The 22,426-nt window shown below is 41.0% G+C and overlaps 2 protein-coding genes across 2 annotated transcripts; one reads left to right on the top strand and one right to left on the bottom strand.

The window, feature by feature from the left end:
- The first annotated feature begins 618 nt into the window (after positions 1–618).
- On the top strand, positions 619–18,067 carry LOC129557603 (insulin-like peptide INSL6). The gene is given in 3 exon segments (XM_055428279.2): positions 619–4,607; positions 16,714–17,031; positions 17,034–18,067. Coding segments are annotated over 3 exon segments (630 nt in total). The 5' UTR covers positions 619–4,333; the 3' UTR covers positions 17,072–18,067.
- LOC148777319 (mitochondrial transcription rescue factor 1-like) lies at positions 5,983–7,519 on the bottom strand. The gene is made up of 2 exons (XM_088837690.1): positions 7,169–7,519; positions 5,983–6,941 (listed from the first exon to the last, which is right to left on the bottom strand). Exon 2 carries the CDS (start codon positions 6,931–6,933, stop codon positions 6,211–6,213), a length of 723 nt encoding a protein of 240 aa, XP_088693816.1. The 5' UTR covers positions 6,934–6,941; positions 7,169–7,519; the 3' UTR covers positions 5,983–6,210.
- Positions 18,068–22,426: the final 4,359 nt, after the last annotated feature.

Genomic DNA, 22,426 nt, shown 5'->3' on the forward strand with positions numbered 1-22,426 from the left:
AGAATTTTCCACAGTTTGTTGTCATCCACACAGTGAAAGGCTTTGGCATAGTCAATAAAGCAGAAATAGATGTTTTTCTGGAACTCTCTTGCTTTTTCGATGACCCATCAGATGTTGGCAATTTGATCTCTGCTTCCTCTGCCTTTTCCTAATCCAGCTTGAACATCTGGAAGTTCACAGTTTACGTATTGCTGAAGCCTGGCCTGGAGAATTTTGAGCATGACTTTACTAGCGTGTGAGATGAGTGCAATTGTGCAGTAGTTTGAGCATTCTTTAGCATTGCCTTTCGTTGGGATTGGAATGAAAACCGACCTTTTCCAGTCCTGTGGCCACTGCTGAGTTTTCCGAACGTGCTGGCATATTGAGTGCAGCACTTTCACAACATCATCTTTTAGGATCTGAAATAACTCTACTGGTATTCCATCACCTCCACTAGGTTTGTTCGTAGTGATACTTCCTAAGGCCCACTTTACTTCGCATTCTAGGATGTCTGGCTCTAGGTGAGTGATCACACCATCGTGATTATCTGGGTTGTGAAGATATTTTTTGCACAGTTCTTGTATACTCTTGATAATAACAATAATAAATAGTAGTTGTAGTTAGGAATGTGTTTATTCATTCAATAAATGTTTATTAAGGGTCAACTTAGCAGGCATTGTCCTAGGCACTGAATAATAAATATGAAACAAAAATAATTACAGTCTTTAATGAGCTTACAACTAGTAGAAAAGATAATTACATGATTTTTTAAAAAAATTCACCACAGTACAGTAAAGAATAATTATGACATAAGTATGAATTTGGATATAAAGGAACAAGTAATCATTTCTCAGGGAGTTTATTCACTCACTAAATATTATGATTATTGATATGATTAACATTTACTTACTATTTGTTGACATTGCTATAATTGTTAACATTAAATTATTACTGAGAATTTACTATGTATCACACTGTTCAAGGCAAAGATGCTGCCAAAGTAAACAAAAATCCCAGTTGTTTAGAGCTTACATTTTTGCAGGAGACAGAAAATGTAAAGAAGTAAAATATATATAGTATGTCATGCTTTAATGAAGACGTGCACACTGAAGAAGTACAAAGGAGGATGAGAATACTGACAGCACAAATAGAACGGGAGTATAGATTTTTGTGTGGTTCGGCCATATACTGGTGCTTCCCTACCGGCTCAGCCAACGGGGTAAAGAATCCTTCTGCAATGCAGGAGACGTAGAAGAGGGTTCAATTCCTTGGCGAGGAAGATTCCCTGGGGGAGGGCATGATAACCCACTGCAGTACCCTTGCATGGAGAATCCCATGGACAGAGGAGCCTGGCAGGCTACAGTTCATAGGGTCTGAAGTGACTTAGCAGGGAAGTAACACATATATTGCTTGAGAGGTTTTTTGTTGTTGTTTGGTTGTGTTCTTTAAAAATATACATATTTTTCTCAGTATAACGAATAGTTTCCTTTCTCACAGGGTTTCCCTGATGAAGTTCTGCTTAGGACTTATAGCCGCTACAGTTTATACATGAATTATTTCTCAGAGTAGGCAATGAAATTGTGCTAATCAAATTACATCAATCTTTTAAAAGATCTGACTGCCCGTTACTAAGTACTCATAGATACCAGTGGAAAGTAGGGCAAAACTGGGCGAACGGAAAACGGAGAAAAGTACACAGAGGCAAAAAGGAGGAGTGAAAAATAACATTGTAAACGGAGGAGATCACCAACTCGATGGACATGAGTTTGAGTGAACTCCGGGAGTTGGTGATGGACAGGGAGGCCTGGCGTGCTGTGATTCACCGGGTCGCAAAGAGTCGGACACGACTGAGCAACGGAACTGAACTGAAGAGTATCACTGCTAATTGCTGGAGCCTCTGAGGCTTTAGTATACTTAAGTTGACTATTCCTGAGACGGTCCCTGACTGCCCCCTTGTGGCTGGTAGGCCATCCTTTAGCGCCAATACAGTCTAATAAAATTTCATTTAAAACGACAAGGCTTGAGGTGGATGAAACTGGAGCCTACTATACAGAGTGAAGTAAGCCAGAAAGAAAAATACCAATACAGTATACTAACGCATATATGTGGACTTTAGAAAGGTGATAACGATAACAGCAAAAGAAACACAGATGTATAGAACAGTCTTTTGGACTCTGTGGGAGAGGGCGAGGGTGGTATGATTTGGGAGAATGGCATTGAAACATGTATATTATCATATGTGAAATGAATCGCCAGTCCAGAATCGATGCATGATACAGGATGCTTGGGGCTAGTGTACTGGGATGAACCAGAGGGAAGGGATGGGGAGGGCGCTGGGAGGGGGTTTCAGGATGGGGACCATATATACACCCGGAGCAGATTCATGTCAATGTATGGCAACACTTTTCTAGATCTTTAATGACTAGAAATTAAAAAGGTTTTTTAAAAATGGTAAAAAAAAAAAATAAAATGACAAGGCAACCTATATGGATTGCGCTGTACTTCCCTGCCTCTTCCCTCTTGATGTAGCAGAATACTGTTTTTCTTAGAAGCAAATCCTCTACAAATTTCTGTCACACTCTTGACTAAAATTGTAGCCGGATAGATTTGACTTGTTAATGGACAGTGAAGTCTGGCGTGCTCTGTCCAAGGGGTCGCAGTCGGTCACGACTGAGCGACTGAACTGAACTGAGACCTAAAGGGAGCACGCTCATGCCCTGTCATGCATCATCAATTTCTCCCAACAGGAAAAGACAATAGACAACATCTCCAAGAAGACAGGGCGCTATTTAAAATACAGTAGGTACTCTTGCTTGGAGAATTCCGTGGACAGAGGAGCCTGGTGGGCTGCTCCATGGGGTCGCACAGAGTCGAACACGACTGAAGTGACTTAGCATGTATGCATGCATTGGAGAAGGAAATGGCAACCCACTCCAGTGTTCTTGCCTGGAGAATCCCACGGACAACGGAGCCTGTGGGCTGCCGTCTATGGGGTCCGCAGAGTCGGACAGGACTGACTCGACTTAGCAGCAGCAGGAAGAAGAAAACTTCTCTCTGGTCCACAGATCTCAGCCAATCAGAGATTAAACAACACAGCCAATTAGAAGACTCCATACTTTGGACTCCCAGCTTCCCCAGTGGATCCTTTGGTTATCACACCTACTCCCACCTTCCCCCTTTTCCCTACAAAAGCAAGTTCCTCTTCCTAGTTCTCTGAATTTGCATACAGTCCATCATAGTGCATCATATCCTGAATTGCATTCCTCTGGCTATTCCTAAATAAATTCACTTTTGCTGGTAAAATAACTGGCTACTATTAATGCTGACACTATAATTTTGCAATGGACAATCCTTTACAATGCATGGCCAAAAGAACCGATTATCTCAAATACTCTGTTCTGAAGACTGAGACTAAGGCCCATTTCTCCCCGTAGAAGTAGTAGGAATTTCCTCAGGAAGCTTTGCACCTGTCTTTAAAATGTGCACGCAAGTTTTAATATATCTGACAGCCAACAATTCGTCAGGCCCTGAGGTACAATTAGAAGCAAAGTCACAATCACTGCCTTCACGAAACCTGCAAACTAGGAGAAGTTATCAAACAACTGCACAAATAAATGTGAGCAAACCTACCGAGATAAATACCATGAAGAAAAGGAAAGGTTTCTTGAAGGAAGCCACGTCCCATGAGGAAGCAGGCAAAAGAGGCGGGAAACGCATTCCACTAGCGAGAGGCTTTATCCATTAGCTATAGCCCCGTATTTCATTTGATAAATCTTCCTAATGAGGGTGGAGAGAAAAACGAACCATTTTCAGAACTAACAGCTTGCCACCTGCTGCTGCTGCTGCTAAGTCACTTCAGTCGTGTCCGACTCTTTGTGACCCCACAGACGGAAGCCCACCAGGCTCCCCCATCCCTGGGATTCTCCAGGCAAGAACACTGGAGTGGGTTGCCATGGCCTTCTCCAATGTGTGAAAGCGAAAAGTGAAAGTGAAGTCGCTCAGTCGTGTCCGACCCTTAGCGACCCCACGGGCTGCAGCCTACCAGGCTCCTCCATCCATGGGATTTTCTAGGCAAGAATACTGGAGTGGCTTGCCATTGCCTTCTCCGGCTTGCCACCTGGGGCGGCCTGAAAGCCCTGCGAAATTCGGGAAGCTTAGGCAGCGACCCCACAGCTGCCCTTGTCTCGACTCGAAGTTCTCGCGAGGTTTGGAGAGGAAGCTCAGAAGGTGCGCACCTCGCCTTGAAGTTCTCGCGAGGTCCGCACGCGAAGATCAGACGGTCTCCATGTGCACATGCGCAGTGGTGGGGGACGGCAGTTAGAGCGCGCGGTGGACCTGGCTTGGGAGTCCAGGGATGCCGCGGTTCCTCTTTCTGTGTCTCGGGCTCCTGTTGGTTCGAGTCTCCCGTGAGCTGAACGACATTAGCAGAGCCAGGAAATTGTGCGGCCAGTATCTACTGCATGAGATAGTAAAACTCTGTGGCGATGTTAGCTGGAGCCACGTTGAGAAGGAAAAGCCTTTCACACAGCTGCTTTCCCAGGGCTCAGAAAAGCTTGAAAGCTTCATCCCTGACCGGTCAGAAAGCTCCCAAACCACTTTTCCGGTCTGGGGGAGAGCGACAAACCCAGGTAAAAATCTAAACCAAAGGCATGTTTATTCATCTTTGTTCATTTCTTATTCTCGAATTCGCTCTGCCAGCCATTGAACTTCAGGAAGTGGAATTTGTGCCTAATATATACACATACACAATCTCTGTGAAGCTTTTTTTTTTTAACTTCGAGGAAAGAAATGCACACATGTAAAGTGTACAAATTTGTATAAGACTGTTGGAGTTTCCCAACTTTCCCTTCTTGCAGTGCCCTTGTCACCTGGCAAACTCCATTTTGTCCTTTAAAGCCTAATATATATACCTAATATAGGTATCCCTGGTGGCTCAGAGGTTAATGCGTCTGCCTCCAATGCGGGAGACCTGGGTTCGATCCCTGGGTCGGGAAGATCCCCTGGAGAAGGAAACGGTAACCCACTCCAGTATTCTTGCCTGGAGAATCCCATGGATGGAGAAGCCTGGTTAGGCTACAGTCCACGGGGTCGCAAAGAGTCGGACACGACTGAGCGACAGAACAGAACATAGGTATCATCTTCCCAGGGAACTTGTGGCTCAGACAGTAAAGAATCTCCTGCCGTGCAGGAGCCGCAGGTTCAATCCCTGAGTGGGAAAGATCCCCTGGAGAAGGGCATGGCAACCGACTCCAATATTCTTGCCTGGAGAAGTCCATGGACAGAGGAGCCTAGCGGGCTACAGTCCCATGGGGTTGTAAAGAGTCAGATACGACTGAAGCTATTTGGCACACACACGAATGTATGTTTTATATGAAATGCCTAGCAGAGGGCCAAGCATAGAGTATATGCTTAATGTATATTGAATATATACAAAATGCTTTTAAGCAGTCTTTAGGAAGAACATTTTTTCTTTTAGATCCATTCTTCTGTTTTTACATTTTGTGGCTAATGCATTTTAGTCCCAATATATTTGCTGTATTAAAAGAAAGTGCACTGTATTTGTAAACAGTTGTCTAGAGCGTATAGCTTAAGTCACTGCCTTTTACAATAATTCAGTTGTTCTGATTTGGGCAAATTTTGTGAAAGTCAAGATTTCTGAAATTAAAGGAAGGCGTAGACTATCATATCAAAAGAGAGACCCTAATATAGGTGAGTAAAACAAACTAAAACATTGCCTAGCACTTTATGAGCACTTACTCTTTTTTATTGTTTTGAAATATAGTTGGTTTACAGTATTAGTCTCTGGTGTACAACATGGTAATTCAAAATTTCTATACATTATATTACATTTAAAGTTATAAAATATTAGCTATATTCTGATATTCTTTTTTAATGAATGAATAATACCTATAAGATTATTGATGCTAAGGGAATAAAAACTTTTTTATTGAAGTATAAGTTGATTTACAATGTTGTGTTAGTTTCAGATGTACAGCAGAGTGACTCTGAGTCCATCTGTGTTGCTGCAGATGACATCATTTCATTCTTTTTTATGGATGAGTAATATTCCATTGCATATATATACCACGTCTTCTTTATCCATTTGTCTCTCTTTTTTTTTTTTTTTCTACAAATGGTGGGAGAACTTTATTTTAATAAAAACGTCTTCTTTTGAACCCGGCCCCTTCCTGCACCACTAGAAAGCAGCTTTGTCACTGAAAAGCAATCCATTTATTTGAGCATACTCTTTTTAGGCAACTGTAACTTTTTCCACCGTCGTAACACCACTCTGTACTTCTCACTGCTGGTCTTCTCCTCCAGCACTTTTCTTAGGATAATCCTCATCACTGTCTCTGTTTCTGCTTCTTTATCCTCTCCAATGAGAAGATCCAATGTATCTCCCACTTTCACCGTTCTGCTTTTCTTCCATAATTTTTCCCCATTCAGCCTGAGTTCACCTTTGTAGAATGCATCTTCCACTTTGTTCCTTCCGATATCTAGGCCGGTCTTCAGGATAACGTCATACCGGAAAGACTGCACTACTTTGTCCAGGTCTTTATAGTCTTTGACCTCACTGGGGTTGTCCTCGGGCTCCTCTTCCAGCTCACTCATCTCATTATCGTCCCTCTCTTCATCAGAGTCCCCTTCATCTTCCACTTTTTGTAGAGTCTTTTTAGTGGATTTTTTAGAGCTTATATTACTTTTGAGTCTTATGGAAAATGGGAAAATATATTCTGGAGATATTAAAAGCCCTGGGAGTCTCAGTGAGAAAACGTTATGGAGGAGCGTTTTATAATTTGATGCATTTAACTTGGCACTAGACAAATACAAGTATCGATTCCAGGAAGCACAGCCTTTATGTGAAGGTGTCCCTCGGAGTGCTCTGCAGAGTCCAATCCAGGCATCTGGCTTTCTTAAAATGCTGCTGGGCAGTCTGACACTAGTCATAGCCATGGCACATACTACCAAAGTCTGTAAGAAGGGCAACGTCTGGAATGCAGAGGCGACGCTGTCCTGACACTTGGAATCGCTCCACGTTCCTGAGCCTGTTAACTACTCCGAATGGAGAACCTGGTTGAACTGCTTTTAGGTCAATTGCAACTAAAAATCTCTTGGCCCAGTCGCTGACAAACCGCTGAGACAAGGTCATGTTCCCCTCGCTCCCTCCCTACCCCCTCGGGCTGCGCACCTTCGCAGGTTCTCAAGGTCAAGGGAAACTGGACACCAGAGTCCTCGAGCTTGCAGTCTGCGTCTGCAGCCAGCAGGAGCAGCCAGACGCAGGAGCGGACAGCCTCGGCCCCCCGGGTCCACCGGGGCGTCCCGAGCTGGCCGGGCCGGGGCAGGACGCGAGCCACTCACGCGGAGACCTGGCGGGAGCGCAGCCGGGGGAGAGGAGCTCGCCTCTCCCGTGTTTCCCACGTGCGCGCGATGAGGCAACAGCAGGGGGCGCGGGCCGGGGTCACCGCTGGCCCGGCAGGGGCGCAGTTACCTGTACGTCAGCGCGGCTCCGCCCTCCCCGCCCCCTCCCCGCGGCCTTGCCGCCCGCCTGCCTCCAGGCCCCGCCCAGTCTTGGCCCCCCATTTGTCTCTCAATGGATACTTAAGTTGCTTGCATTTAAATAATGCTGCTGTGAACATGGAGTGCATGTATATTTTCAAATTAGATTTTATTTTTTCCAGATATATACCCAGGAGTTGGATTGTTGGAACATATGTTAATTCTATTTTTAATTTTTTAAGGACCCTCTATACTGTTCTTCATAGTGGTTGCACCAACTTACATTCCTACCAACAGCATAGGAAGATTCTCTTTTCTCCACACCCTCTCCAGCATTTATTTGTAAACTTTTTGATGATTGACACTTAATCTGTAAGGAAAGATAGAATGTAATCTATTAATTTCCAGTGACTAATTTATGAATAGAAGTTGAAGAGAGACATGTATTTCCAAAAGAGAATTCCAACATAGAATATATAATTATGCCATTTCTTTTACATGTGAATGTTGCTGAAAAGTTGATTAATTTTTATTTAGCTTATACAAGCAGAATATATTTCTATGTTGCTGCTGCTGCTAAGTTGCTTCAGTCGTGTCCAACTCTGTGCAACCCCATAGACAGCAGCCTACCAGGCTCCTCCATCCTTGGGATTCTCCAGGCAAGAATGCTGGAGTGGGTTGCCATTTCCTTCTCCAATGCGTGAAAGTGAAGTCGCTCAGTCGTGTCTGACTCTTTGCCACCCCATGGACTGCAGCCTACCAGGCTCCTCCATCCATGGGAGTTTCCAGGCAAGAGTACTGGAGTGGGTTGCCTTCTCTTAATTATTGCCTTCTCTGATTAGGTCAAATCAGTTATCAATAATTTTAATCTTCTGATAATTTCTTTGAGTCTGACACAGGAAATGATAGTTTGGTACACTGATATTCGAAAATGCCTTCTTCATAGCTACTCATACATAAGTTGAATTTGAGATTGTGCACTTCTTGTTAATGAATTCCGAATGTATGAGCCATGTTGCCACAATCTATTTCAGAGTGTGGCAACGTGAAACTAATGTCATATTTCTAAATTCTGAGTATGGTGCTGCCTAACTCTTAGTGCTAGGTGAAATTATTGAAGTTTCATCACCAGTATTTCATAATCCATACCCCTATTCCAGTTAGATAGGCTGTAGTCCCTTATTCCTGGTCTTCATCCATCTGTTCTTATTTTTTTGTTCATTTGTTTTTTGTGGATATTATTATCACAACTGGCTATGTACAACCAGTCTGTATATTAATTCAATAGAATTTGTGTGCCTCTTGATACTAGGTATTCTTCATGTTGCCTGGGATATGAGTGAACAGTTTCACTCAGGAGGCAGTGAAGGTTCTTGCCCTCATGAAACTTAAAATAGTGAAGATAGACAATAAATATAAATGAATTATACAGTGTGTTAGAACATGATTAGTCTCCACGTGTCTTTCTTCCTGTTCATTCTCCTCCTCCCACAGGCAGCCATTCCATTATTATGTCTTTTTGTTTGTATCTGTTTTCTTGCAAACTGTGCATTATTTCCTGTGCCTGTATTTTTAAAATATATTTAAATGGTATTTGAGATCTGTATCTTATTATTGCTATGTGAACATTTAGTTCGTTGCTTCAAGGTGCTGCATAATATTCATATGCATTCCTCACATTTTACTTATTCTTTCTCCCATTGATGAACATCTAACCTATATATCCTTCAACTTCTGCCATCATAAATAATACTGCTCTGAGTATCATTGTATGTGCCCCATTATGGATGTGTGTGGACATTTCTCTGGGATGCTGCCTAGGGGTAGAATTGATGTATTGCAAAATATATACGTGCTTAATTTGCCTGAGGTACATTCATATCACTTTGCTGAATGGCTACACCAATTTATAGTTGCACTGCTACTAGTACATGAGAATTCCTATGTTCTTATATCCATGCCAAGAATTAAAATTATATAATTTTTTAACGTTTTCCAGTGTGGTAGACATGAAATAAAATCTCATTTTTGTCTTAATTTGTTCTGGATTTGAGTACCTCATCATATTCATATTAGCCTTTTGGGTTCCTTTTTTTTTTGAAAACTTCCTATTTTTCAGAAATTTTATTTCTATATTTTGCCCACTTTTGTCAAAGTTGTCATCTTTCAGTTAATTTGTAAGACAAATCTAGATACAGTAATCGTTATAGGTTTTAGATATTGCAAATATGTCGTCCTATTCTGTCTTCTATCTACTGGTGTTATTAGACAGAAAGTCTTAAATTTTATGCCATTAGACAATAAGTGTTTCACCTTATTGTTCATCCTTTTGAACATTTTGGAGGTCCTTTTTTCCTCTATTTGTTTTATAGTTTTACTTCTCTTGTTCGGTCCTTAATTCTTCTGGGGTCCATTTTTGGTTCTGTTCTGGCTAGAATACTGTCTTAATTTTCTCAAAGTCTTACTTTTCTGTACATGAGGAAGTATTTTTCTGAATACCATCTACTGAACAGTCATTTTTTTACACTGATTGTAGAGCTGCTTTTATTAAGTTTGTCTGAGATTCTTATTTAACTGGTCTTTTTGTTTGGCTTTGTATTATTACTACACTGTTTTAGCCAACTATTTCACTCTCCTCTTTCACTTACATCAAAAGACTCTTTAGTTCCTCTTTGCTTTCTGTCACTAGGGTGGTATGATCTGCATATCTGAGGTTACTGATATTTCTCCCAGCAATCTTGATTCCAGCTTGTGATTCATCCAGCCTGGCATTTCACATGATGTACTCCACATACAAGTTAAATAAGAAAGGTGACAGTATATAGCCTTGACATACTCCTTTCTCAATTTTGGACCAGTATGTTGTTCCATGTCCAGTTCTAACTGTTGTTTCTTGACTTGCATATAGGATTTTCAGGAGACAGGTAAGGTGGTCTGGTATTCTCATCTCTTTAAGAATTTTCCACAGTTTGTTGTGATCCACACAGTCAAAGGCTTTAGCATAGTCAGTGAGGCAGAAGTAGATGTTATTCTGGAATTCTCTTGCTTTTTCTGTGATCCAGTGGATGTTGGCAATTTGATCTCTGGTTCCTCTCACTTTTGTAAATCCAGCTTGTACATCTGGAAGCTCTCAGTTCATGTACTGCTGAAACCTAACTTGAAGGATTTTGAGCGTTAACTTGCTAGTATGTGAAATGAGTATAGTTGTGTGGTAATTTGAGCATTCTTTGGCATTGCCTCTCTTTGGGATTGGAATGAAAACTGACCTCTTCCAGTCTTGTGACCACTGCTGAGTTTTCAAATTTGCTGGCATATTGAGTGCAGCACTTTCACAGCATCATCTTTTAGATTTGAAACAGCTCAGCTGGAATTCCATCACCTCCACTAACTTTGTTAGTAGTAATGCTTCCTAAGGCCCACTTGAGTTCACACTCCAGGATGTCTGGCTCCAGGTGAGTGATCACACTATCATGGTTATCCAGGTCATTAAGACCTTTTATATAGTTCTTTGTTTTCTTGCCATCTCTTCTTAATCTCGCCTGCTTCTGTTAGGTCCTTACCATTTCTGTCCTTTATTCCCGTCTTTACATGAAATGTTCCCTTGATATCTCTAATTTTCTTCAAGAGATCTCTAGTTTTTCCCATTCTTCTTTTTTCCTCTATTTCTTTGCATTGTTCACTAAGAAGGCTTTCCTATTTCTTCCTGCTATTCTTTGGAACTCTGCATTCAGTTGGGTATATCTTTCCCTTTCTCCTTTACCTTTCGCTTCTCATCTTTTCCCAGCTATTTGTAAGGCCTTCTCAGACAACCACTTTGCCTTCTTGCATTTCTTTTTCTTGGGGATGGTTTTGGCCTATACAATGTTATGAACCTCCATCCATAGTTCTTCAGGCATGCTGTCTATCAGATCTAATCCCTTGAACCTATTTGTTGCTTCTACTGTATAATCATAAGAGATTTGATTTAGGTTGTACCTGAATGGCCTAGTGGTTTTTCTTACTTCCTTCATTTTAAGTCTGAATTTTGCAATTCAGCTCTTGATCTGAGCCACAGTCAGCTCCAGGTCTTGTTTTTGCTGACTGTGTAGTGCGTCTCCATCTTTGGCTGCAAAGAATATAATCAATCCAATTTCGGTACTGACCATCTGGTGATGTCCATGTGTAGAGTCCTCTTTTATGTTATTGGAAGAGGATGTTTGCTATGGCCAGTGCATTCTCTTGGCAAAACTCTGTTAGCCTTTGCCCTGTTTCATTTTGTACTCCCAAGGCCAAACTTGCCTGTTCCTCCAGGTATCTCTTGACTTCCTACTTTTGCATCCCAGTCGCCTGTGATGAAAGGACATCTTTTTAGGTGTGAATTCTAGAAGATCTTGTAGGTTTTCATAGAACTGGTTGACTTCAGCTTCTTCAGCAATAGTGGTTGGGGCATAGACTTGGATTACTGGGATGTTGAGTGATTTGCCTTGGAAACCAACTGAGATCATTCTGTTGTTTTTGAGATTGCACCCAAGTACTGCATTTCAGACTCTTGTTCACTATGAGGGCTCCATTTCTTCTGAGGGATTCTTGCCCACAGTAGTAGATGTAATAGTTATCTGAATTAAATTCGCCCATTCCAGTCCATTTTAGCTCACTGATTCCCAAAATGTCGATGTTCACTCTTGCCATTTCCTTTTTGACCACGTCCAATTTACCTTGATTCATGGACCTAACATCCCAGGTTCTTATGCAATATTGTTCTTTACAGTATCAGACTTTACTTTAACCATCAGACACATCCACAACTGGGTATTGTTTCCATTTTGGCTCAGCCTTTTCATTCTTTCTGGAGTTATTTCCCCCTCTCCTCTGGTAGAATATTGGACACCTGGGGTTCATCCTTCAGTTTCATATCTTTTTGCCTTTTCATACTGTTCATGGGGTTCTCAGTGCAAGAATACTGATTTCCCACTCCCTACTCCAGTGGACTACATTTTGTCAGAACTCTCCACCTTGACCTGTCCATCTTGGATGGCCCTGCATAGCATGGCTCATAGTTTCATTGAGTTAGACAAGGCTGTGATCCATTTGATCATTATGGTTAGTTTTCTGTGATTGTGGTTTTCATTCTGGTGGCTGTGGGACTGAAGTTCTTGCTTCATCTGTCTGCCCTCTCATGGATGAGTCTAAGAGGCTTGTGCAAACTTTCTGATGGGAGGGACTGCTGGGGGAAAAACTGGGTCTTGCTCTGGTGGGCAGGACCATCCTCAGTAAATCTTTAGTCCAATTTTCTCCTGATTGGGGGGGCTATGCTCCCTCCCTGTAGTTTGGCCTGAAGCTTCCAGTCCTGGAGTCTGCAGTCTCTATGGTAGGGCTATAGTCTCTATATAGAGTAGGGCTAATGGCGACCTGCTGCAATAGGACTTATGAGCATGCTATGCCTCCCAGGACTACTGCTGCCAGTGGCCCCTGGCCCTGCAGCAGGCCACACTGATGACCCATGTCTCCACCAGAGACTCCCAAACATTCACAGGCAAGTCTTGCTCATGTCTCTTGTGGGGTCACTGCTCCTTTCTCCTGGGTCCTGGTGCACACTAGGTTTTTTTTTTTTTGTGCCCTCCAAGAGTCTCTGTTTCCCAGTTTGGTGGAAGTTCTATAATCAAATCCCACAGACCTTAAAAGTCAGATTCACTAGGATTCTCAGTCCCTTTGCCAGATCCCCAGGTTGGGAAGTCTGATGTGGGGCCTAGAACCTTGCCATTAGTGTGAGAACTTCTTTGGTATAGTTATTCTCCAGTTTGTGGGTCACTCACCTGGTGGCTTTATGATAGGGCTACAGGCTCTATGACAGGGCTAATAGTGACTTCCTCCAGAAGGGCTTACGTCACACACTGTGCCTCCCGGGACTGCTGCTGCCAGTGCCGTCCCTGCAGCCGGCCATTGCTGACCCACACCTCTGCAGAACTTCAAACTCACACAGGCAGTTCTGGCTCAGTCTCTTGTGGGGGTCACTGCTCCATTCCCCTCTATTCTATTTATGCTTACTCTCTTTGTGATCTGATTCAGTCTTATGGCTCAAAAAATTATCTGTATACCTCATAAATTTCTTCAGGCAAAATTTTTTCTTCCATTCTGATGAGCATGAGGTGATATCTCACAGTGGTTTTGATTTGCATTTCCTTGATGATTAGTGATGTTGACCATCTGCATTTCTTCTCTGAAAAAAAAATGTTCATTTTTTCTGCACTCTTTTTGATTGGGTTGTTGGTTTTTGACGTTGAGTTGTATGAACCTCCATTGTATCTGTATGTAGTCCTTTTTTCCCTAGTGTATTTTGTTCATTTTCATTTTTTCTTGATTAGTCTGGCTAAAGTTTGGTTTTATTAATCTTTTAAAAGAATGAATGTTTGGTTTTCTAAACCTTTATATTTTGTTTCTATATTTCACTTATTTCTTTCCTTACTTATTTGGGTTATCTCTGTTGCTCTTTTTCAAATTCACTGATTTGAACACTCATTTTTAACCTTTCTAATTTCCTGATGAATACAGCTTGTTTCCATTTAAGTTCCTTTCTCAATTTGACATTCATGAAAAAGTTTCCTTCTTATTGTCTGCCTTTTCTTCCCTTTTTGTGACAGATGGGGCATATATCATCCAGGAAGCCCTTTTTTCAATCTGCCTGAAAAAAAAAAAGAGAGCTGAAAGTCACTCAGTTGTGTCCAACTCTTTGTGAACCCATTGAGTGTAGCCCACCAGGCTCCTCTGTCTGTGGAATTCTCCAGGCAAGAATACTGGTGTGGGTTCCCTTCTCCAGGGGATCTTCCTGACCCAGGGATGGAACGTGGGTCTCCTGCATACCAGGGAAGTCCCTGCCTAGACCACCTAATTCACTTTTCCCCTTCAGTGTACTCTGTTCATTGTGACATACTTTACTGATCACATATTTATCCATCTTAGATGACATTATTCTTTTGCTACTTTAGAAGAGATTAATAATATTTATCCTAAAGGTTTACTATGCCACATTTCATCATAAACATTTTTTAAATCAAAGTTGTTATATTCTAATAGGACTCTTAACTTCAAGAGGCAGAAGTTCTTTTAAATATCCTCAAGAAAAAAAACTGAGGATAGTTATTATAGAAAGAGGATTTGTAAATGGACCTAGAAAGGCTCTGGAAAGCGTAAGGAATCATGTCAATGCCTAAAAATCATCTTTCTCTGAACCTTTTCTCCTCTAATAACTTTAACTTTCATGATAAGCTTCATAGTATCCTTTCAGTTTTGTTTCTAACTCATCTTGTTCTCATTACTTCTTAGTTCTAATTTCAGCAAGTGAAGTAAAGTCACTCAGTCGTGTCCGACTCTTTGCAATCACTGGACTGTAGCCCACCATGTTCCTCCATCCATGGGATTTTCCAGGCAAGAGTACTGGAGTGGGTTGCCATTTCCTTCTACAGGGGATCTTCCCAACCCATGGATAGAACCCATGTCTCCTGCATTGCAGGCAGACGCTTTACCATCTTAGTCACCAGGGAAACCCAATTTCAACAAGAGAAATCTTATTGAGCAAACTTATTTTTCACAGGGCATGGATTGCTGTCCACTGTGATAGATGGTTTCTTTGGGGTCAGTTGCCAACATCCTGTCTGTTTCTTTGCGGTCAGGTGCCAACCTCCTGTCTTTCAACTGTGGATATAGGATGGAGTCACATGGTTCAGAACATGACTGCCTAAGGGCTGACTCAACATCAGTGGCTAGAGGCAATATATTGCTCAAAAGGAACTGTAGATAGGCAAAGGCAATGATGGAAATTTAACAGGCCTCCAATTAATTACCTTCTGGTGTTATTTTAATTTCTTACAAGTAATATTGAGTAAGAGCAGTATAACATTAACAGTTCACTGAGCATATCACACTTCTCCATTTCTTTATATTTCAACAAAACCCAGAATGGCTTCTACTAACCACTTTAGTTATAAAATATGGATAAAAAACAAGGAACTCAATGACAAATGGGCAAAAATTTGAATAGACATTTCTACAAGGAGGATATACAATAAGGACATGAAAAATGCTCAACATCATTAGTTGCAAGGTCATTACAAATCAAAGCCATAATGGGATTCCATTTCACATCCATTAGGATGGCTATCATCAAAAAATGGAAAATATAAAATGTTGGTCAAGCTGTATAGCAATTGGAAGCCTAGTATATCAGTGGTGGGATTGTAAAATGGTGTAGCCACTATGGAAAACTGGCAGTTCCTAAAAAAGGTAAACAAATTTACCATACAATCTAGCAGTTCTGCTGCTGCCTGCTGCTGCTAAGTCACTTCAGTTGTGTCCAACTCTGTGCGACCCCATAGACGGCAGCCCACCAGGCTACCCCGTCCCTGGGATTCTCCAGGCAAGAACACTGGAGTGGGTTGCCATGTCCTTCTCAATGCAAGAAAGTGAAAAGTGAAAGTGAAGTCGCTCAGTCATGTCCGACCCTCAGCGACCCCATGGACTGTAGCCTTCCAGGCTCCTCCATCCATCTAGGTATACACCCAAGAGAATTGAAAATGTGTTCACCCAAAAACATGTATGTGGATGTTCAGAGCAGTGTTATTCTTAATAGTCAAAAAGTAGAAAGAACCCACATGTTCATTAACTGATAAACAGGTAAATAAAATGTGATATATCCATACAATGGAAAATTATTTAGCCATAAAAAGAATAGAATACTGGTAGACATGCTGCAACATGATTGAACCTCGAAAATATTATGCTCAGTGAAAAAAACCAGACACAAATGACCGTATATAGTTATGTTTTAGGCAGATCTATAGAAATGTAAAGTAGATTAGTAGGTACCAGGGGCTGAACGAAGAGGAAAATGGGAGTGACTCCTAATGGGGGGAGGTTTCTTTTGGGGATGATAGAAATGTTCTGGAATTAGGTAGTGGTGATGTTTGTGCAACCTTGTGAATATACTAACTGTATAATTTAAAATGCTTAATTTTGTGGTCTATGAATTATATCTCAAAAAATGTTTTCTGAATAAAAGTGTGCAAATGTTTCTAGGCCTTTTTATAGGAAAACATTACAACTGTTTTAGTTAAAAATATACATTGCTTTTGAATAACCATATTACTAGTTAAAATGTGATTACTTGTGTTTCAGAATTAGCTGACTTTAGTGTTACAGCATTATGATTCAATTTTCAGCTAAAGGAAGATTTTAATAAAGGATTTATTTCTTGTCTCTCAACAGTCCCTACTTCTGCCTCTCAGGAAGAAGCAATAAACAATATGAAGGTGCAGTCACTGCCTGAGTATCAGTATAAAAAGGCCAACTTGCCTTTTAAGACAAGACAAGAGGAATTTTCCTCATCACAAGATATCAGTCCATATATTCATGAGATTATAGAATTTCAGAAGAAAAATACAAACAAAATCAAAACCTTAAGCAATTTGTTTTGGGGGAATCATCCCCAAAGAAAACGCAGAGGATACTCAGAAAAATGTTGTCAGAAGGGATGTACAAAAGAAGAACTTATTATTGCATGCCTTCCATATATTGATTATGAAAACTTAAGGAAGCATCAGCAGTTGTGACTGAGATATACTAACCATCATGAGACTTACACTAACTTAATAAAAAGCTTAATATATTTTACTTATTATTTTTTTGGTGATTGTCCTTGTAGTTTCTCTGCTGTGAACAACATCTGGATGTATTTGTAAGTACTTGACAATACTTTGTGGTGGTAATACGACTTAGTATAGTCTTTGGTGCTCTGTTTTTTCATATATTTTTATATTTGAAGATATTACTGGAGGTGGCATGATCTATGCAGACATCTAAGGATCACCTGTTTATTCTTATTTATGGCTTTGAAACTCTCTTAAGTAGCATTTAAATGGATTATGGAATGTTCTGCATTCCATGTGTATGATATATTGACTGGTGCCCATTACTATTAGGCTCTCTAGTATGCCAGTACATCTGTCCTACTGACTTAAAATAGCTAATCAACTATTCCTAGTAGATCTTACACATATTTAGTAGGTAGTTTTAATTCTTTGTATAGTAACTGGTAAGATAAGCCTTCCTCAGTGATCAATGCAAAGAAATAGGAAAACAACAAATAGGAAAAACAAGAGATCTCTTCAAGAAAATTAGAGATTCCAAGGGAACATTTCATGCAAAGATGGGCTCGATAAAAGACAGAAATGGTATGGACCTAACAGAAACAGAAGATACTAAGAAGAGGTGGCAAGAATACACAGAAGAACTGTACAAAAAAGTTCTTCACGACCAAGATAGTCACGATAACGTGATCACTGACCTAGAGCCAGACATCTTGGAATGTGAAGTCAAGTGGGCATTAGAAAGCATCACTACAAACAAAGCTAGTGGAGGTGATGGAATTCCAGTTGAGCTATTTTAAATCCTGAAAGATGATGCTGTGAAAGTGCTGCACTCAATATGCCAGCAAATTTGGAAAACTCAGCACTGGCCACAGGACTGGAAAAGGTCAGTCTTCATTCCAATCCCAAAGAAAGGCAATGCCAAAGAATGCTCAGACTACTGCACAATTACACTCATCTCACACGCTAGTAAAGTCATGCTCAAAATTCTCCAAGCCAGGCTTCAGCAATGTGTGAACCATGAACTCCCAGATGTTCAAGCAGGTTTTAGAAAAGGCAGAGGCACCAGAGATCAAATTGCCGGCAGAGGCACCAGAGATCAAATTGCCAACATCCGCTGGATCATGGAGAAAGCAAGAGAGTTCCAGAAAAACATCTATTTCTGCTTCATTGACTATGCCAAAGCCTTTGACTGTGTAGATCACAATAAACTGTGGAACATTCTGAAAGAGATGGGAATACCAGACCACCTGACCTGCCTCTTGAGAAACCTGTGTGCAGGTCAGGAAGCAACAGTCAGAACTGTATATGGAACAACAGACTGGTTCCAAACAGGAAAAGGAGTGCGTCAAGGCTGTATATTGTCACCTTGCTTATTTAACTTATATGCAGAGTACATCATGAGGAACGCTGGGCTCAAAGAAGCACAAGCTGGAATCAAGATTGCTGGGAGAAATATCAATAACCTCAGATATGCAGATGACACCACCCTTATGGCAGAAAGTGAAGAGGAACTCAAAAGCCTCTTGATGAAAGTGAAAGAGGAGAGTAAAAAGGTTGGCTTGAAGCTCAACATTCAGAAAACAAAGATCATGGCATCTGGTCCCATCACTTCATGGGAAATAGATGGAAAAACAGTGCAAACAGTGTCAGACTTTATTTTTGGGGGCTCCAAAATCACTGCAGATTTTGAGTGCAGCCATGAAATTAAAAGACGCTTACTCCTTGGAAGGAAAGTTATGACCAACCTAGATAGCATATTAAAAATCAGAGACATTACTTTGCCAACAAAGGTCCGTCTATTCAAGGCTATGGTTTTTCCCGTGGTCATGTATGGATGTGAGAGTTGGACTGTGAAGAAAGCTGATCACCGAAGAATTGATGCTTTTGAACTGTGGTGCTGGAGAAGACTCTTGAGAGTCCCTCATACTGCAGGGAGATCCAACCAGTCCATCCTAAAGGAGATCAGTCCTGGGTGTTCATTGGAAGGACTGATGCTAAAGCTGAAACTGCAATACTTTGGCCACCTCATACAATGAGTTGACTCACTGGAAAAGATTCTGATGCTGGGAAAGGTTGGGGGTGGGAGGAGAAGGGGACGACAGAGAATGAGATGGCTAGATGGCATCACCGACTCTGTGGACATGAGTTTGAGTGAACTCCGGGAGTTGGTGATGGACAGGGAGGCCTGGCGTGCTGTGATTCATGGGGTCGCAGAGTCGGACACGACTGAGCGACTGAACTGAACTGAAGAAGTCTTTTCACAGTTTCTATTGAGGACATAAAGTTCAGTGACTTTCTTGAAGATGTAATCTCTCTCCAAGATCCCTTCTTTGCTTTGAAGGTACTGATACAATGTGAAGTCTTATTCAGGTTTGGTCAGAACAGAGTGCAATGTCGGCATCACCTGAGAATGTGTTAGAAATGCAGTTTTAAGGTCCTCTCCCAGACCTACTGAATTAGAACTGTGGGTATGGGGCTCATTGGTCTGCATTTTTACAGGCCTTCTGAGTCATTCTGAAGTAGGTTAAAGGTTGACAATCACTGCTAATATTCACAGTATGAATATTGTAGAAATTCTATTTATGTGCTTGCATATCTTAACTCAATATAGGAATTATAGCACTAAGTTTTTGGTGTGTTTTTCCACTTTATGTCCACATGGGAAAATCTTTTAATGCTACAAATTAGAGCAAAGCTTATACAAAGAATCCAAAGTGAAATTCCTATTTTCTGCCATTAATTAGGGGGTAAGTATCATTTGAAATATTTTTCTAGTTTCTTCCCCAAATATGCACTGTAATGTTCTTTTCAATTAAATTTTAAAATTCCTATTTGGCTCTGTTATTTTTTAGAACCAAAGCTCTTTTCCACATATACCCATGTGATATTCACTAAACCAGTTCCAGGGTACAGCATTCACTTAATTTTTTTTGATTATAATCACTTGTTTTGATACAAAATGATAGATTATATCATATCATGGTTGAGTGATAGAGTAAGTTGGCTGGGTGTTTGATGAAATTGATCCATTGAGAGTTGCCTTGTAAGCCAAAATACAGTGATACACTTGAACTAGTGTGAAGAAGTATAGGTCTGTACTTGTAGTTTAAGAATAAAAGTGGAGTTTTATTAGCTTCCTAATATATATATCGAAACTATCAATTAGAAAATTATGAGATTTGCCAAGTATGTTATCTGCCTAGCTATATACTTACCTACACACTTTAATAATTTTTATGCTACGATATAGATGGCAAGAGTGAACGTCGACATTCTAGGAATCAGTGAATTAAAATGGACTGGAATGGGTGAATTTAACTCAGATGACCATTATATCTACTACTGTGGGCAGGAATCCCTTAGAAGAAATGGAGTAGCCATCATGGTCAACAAAAGAGTCCGAAATGCAGTACTTGGATGCAATCTTAAAAACGACAGAATGATTTCTGTTAGTTTCCAAGGCAAACCATTCAGTATTACAGTAATGCAAGCCTATGCCCCAACCAGTAATGCTGAAGAAGCCGAAGTTGAACACTTCTATGAAGACATACAAGACCTTTTAGAACTAACATCCAAAAAAGATGTTCATTATAGGGGACTGGAATGCAAAAGTAGGAAGTCGAGAAACACCTGGAGTCACAGGCAAATTTGGCCTTGGAGTACGGAATGAAGCAGGGCAAAGGCTAATAGAGTTTTGCCAAGAGAACGCACTGGTCATAGCAAACACCCTCTTCCAACAACACAAGAGAAGACTCTACACATGGACATCACCAGATGGTCAACACCGAAATCAGATTGATTATATTCTTTGCAGCCAAAGATGGAGAAGCTGTACACAGTTAGCAAAAACAAGACCAGGAGCTGACTGTGGCTCAGATCATGAACTCCTTATTGCCAAATTCAGACTTAAATTGAAGAAAGTAGGGAAAACCACTAGACCATTCAGATATGACCTAAATCAAATCCCTTATGATTATACAGTGGAATTGAGAAATAGATTTAAGGGACTAGATCTGATAGATAGAGTGCCTGATGAACTCTGGATGGAGGTTCGTGACATTGTACAGGAGACAAGGACCAAGACCATCCCCATGGTAAAGAAATACAAAGAAGCAAAATGGCTGTCTGAGGAGGCCTTACAAATAGCTGTGAAAAGAAGAGAAGTGAAAAGCAAAGGAGAAAAGGAAAGATATAAGCATCTGAATGCAGAGTTCCAAAGAATAGCAAGGAGAGATAAGAAAGCCTTCCTCAGCGATCAATGCAAAGAAATAGAGGAAAACAACAGAATAGGAAAAACAAGAGATCTTTTCAAGAAAATTAGAGATATCAAGGGAACATTTCATGCAAAGATGGGCTCGATAAAGGACAGTAATGGTATGGACCTAACAGAAGCAAAAGATATTAAGAAGAGATGGCAAGAATACACAGAAGAACTGTACAAAAAAGATCTTGACGACGAAGATAATCACGATGGCGTGATCACTCACCTGGAACCAGACATCTTGGAATGTGAAGTCAAGTGGGCATTAGAAAGCATCACTACGAACAAAGCTAGTGTAGGTGATGGAATTCCAATTGAGCTATTTCAAATCCGGAAAGATGATGCTGTGAAAGTACTGCACTCAATATGCCAGCAAATTTGGAAAACTCAGTAATGGCCACAGGGCTGGAAAAGGTTCATTCCAATCCCAAAGAAAGGCAATGCCAAAGAATGCTCAAACTACCGCACAATTGCACTCATCTCACACTAGTAAAGTCATGCTCAAAATTCTCCAAGCTAGGCTTCAGCAATATGTGAATCGTGAACTCCCAGATGTTCAAGCAGGTTTTAGAAAAGGCAGAGGAACCAGAGGTCAAACTGCCAACATCTGCTGGATCATGGAGAAAGCAAGAGAGTTCCAGAAAAACATCTGTTTCTGCTTCATTGACTATGCCAAAGCCTTTGACTGTGTGGATCACAATAAATTGTGGGTAAGTCTGAAAGAGATGGGAATACCAGACCACCTGACCTGCCTCTTGAGAAACCTGTATGCAGGTCAGGAAGCAACAGTTAGAACTGAACATGGAACAACAGGCTGGTTCCAAATAGGAAAAGGAGTACGTGAAGGTTGTATATTGTCACCCTGCTTATTTAACTTAAATGCAGAGTACATCATGAGGAACACTGGGCTCGAAGAAGCACAAGCTGGAATCAAGATTGCCGGGAGAAATATCAATAACCTCAGATATGCAGATGACACCACCCTTATGGCAGAAAGTGAAGAGGAACTCAAAGGTCTCTTGATGAAAGTCAAAGAGGAGAGTGAAAAGGTTGGCTTGAAGCTCAACAT

The sequence above is a fragment of the Moschus berezovskii genome, chromosome 7 (genome assembly GCF_049115385.1).
Source record: "Moschus berezovskii isolate FMDL1 chromosome 7, NW_MosBer_1.0, whole genome shotgun sequence".
In the NCBI taxonomy this organism is placed as follows: domain Eukaryota; kingdom Metazoa; phylum Chordata; class Mammalia; order Artiodactyla; family Moschidae; genus Moschus; species Moschus berezovskii.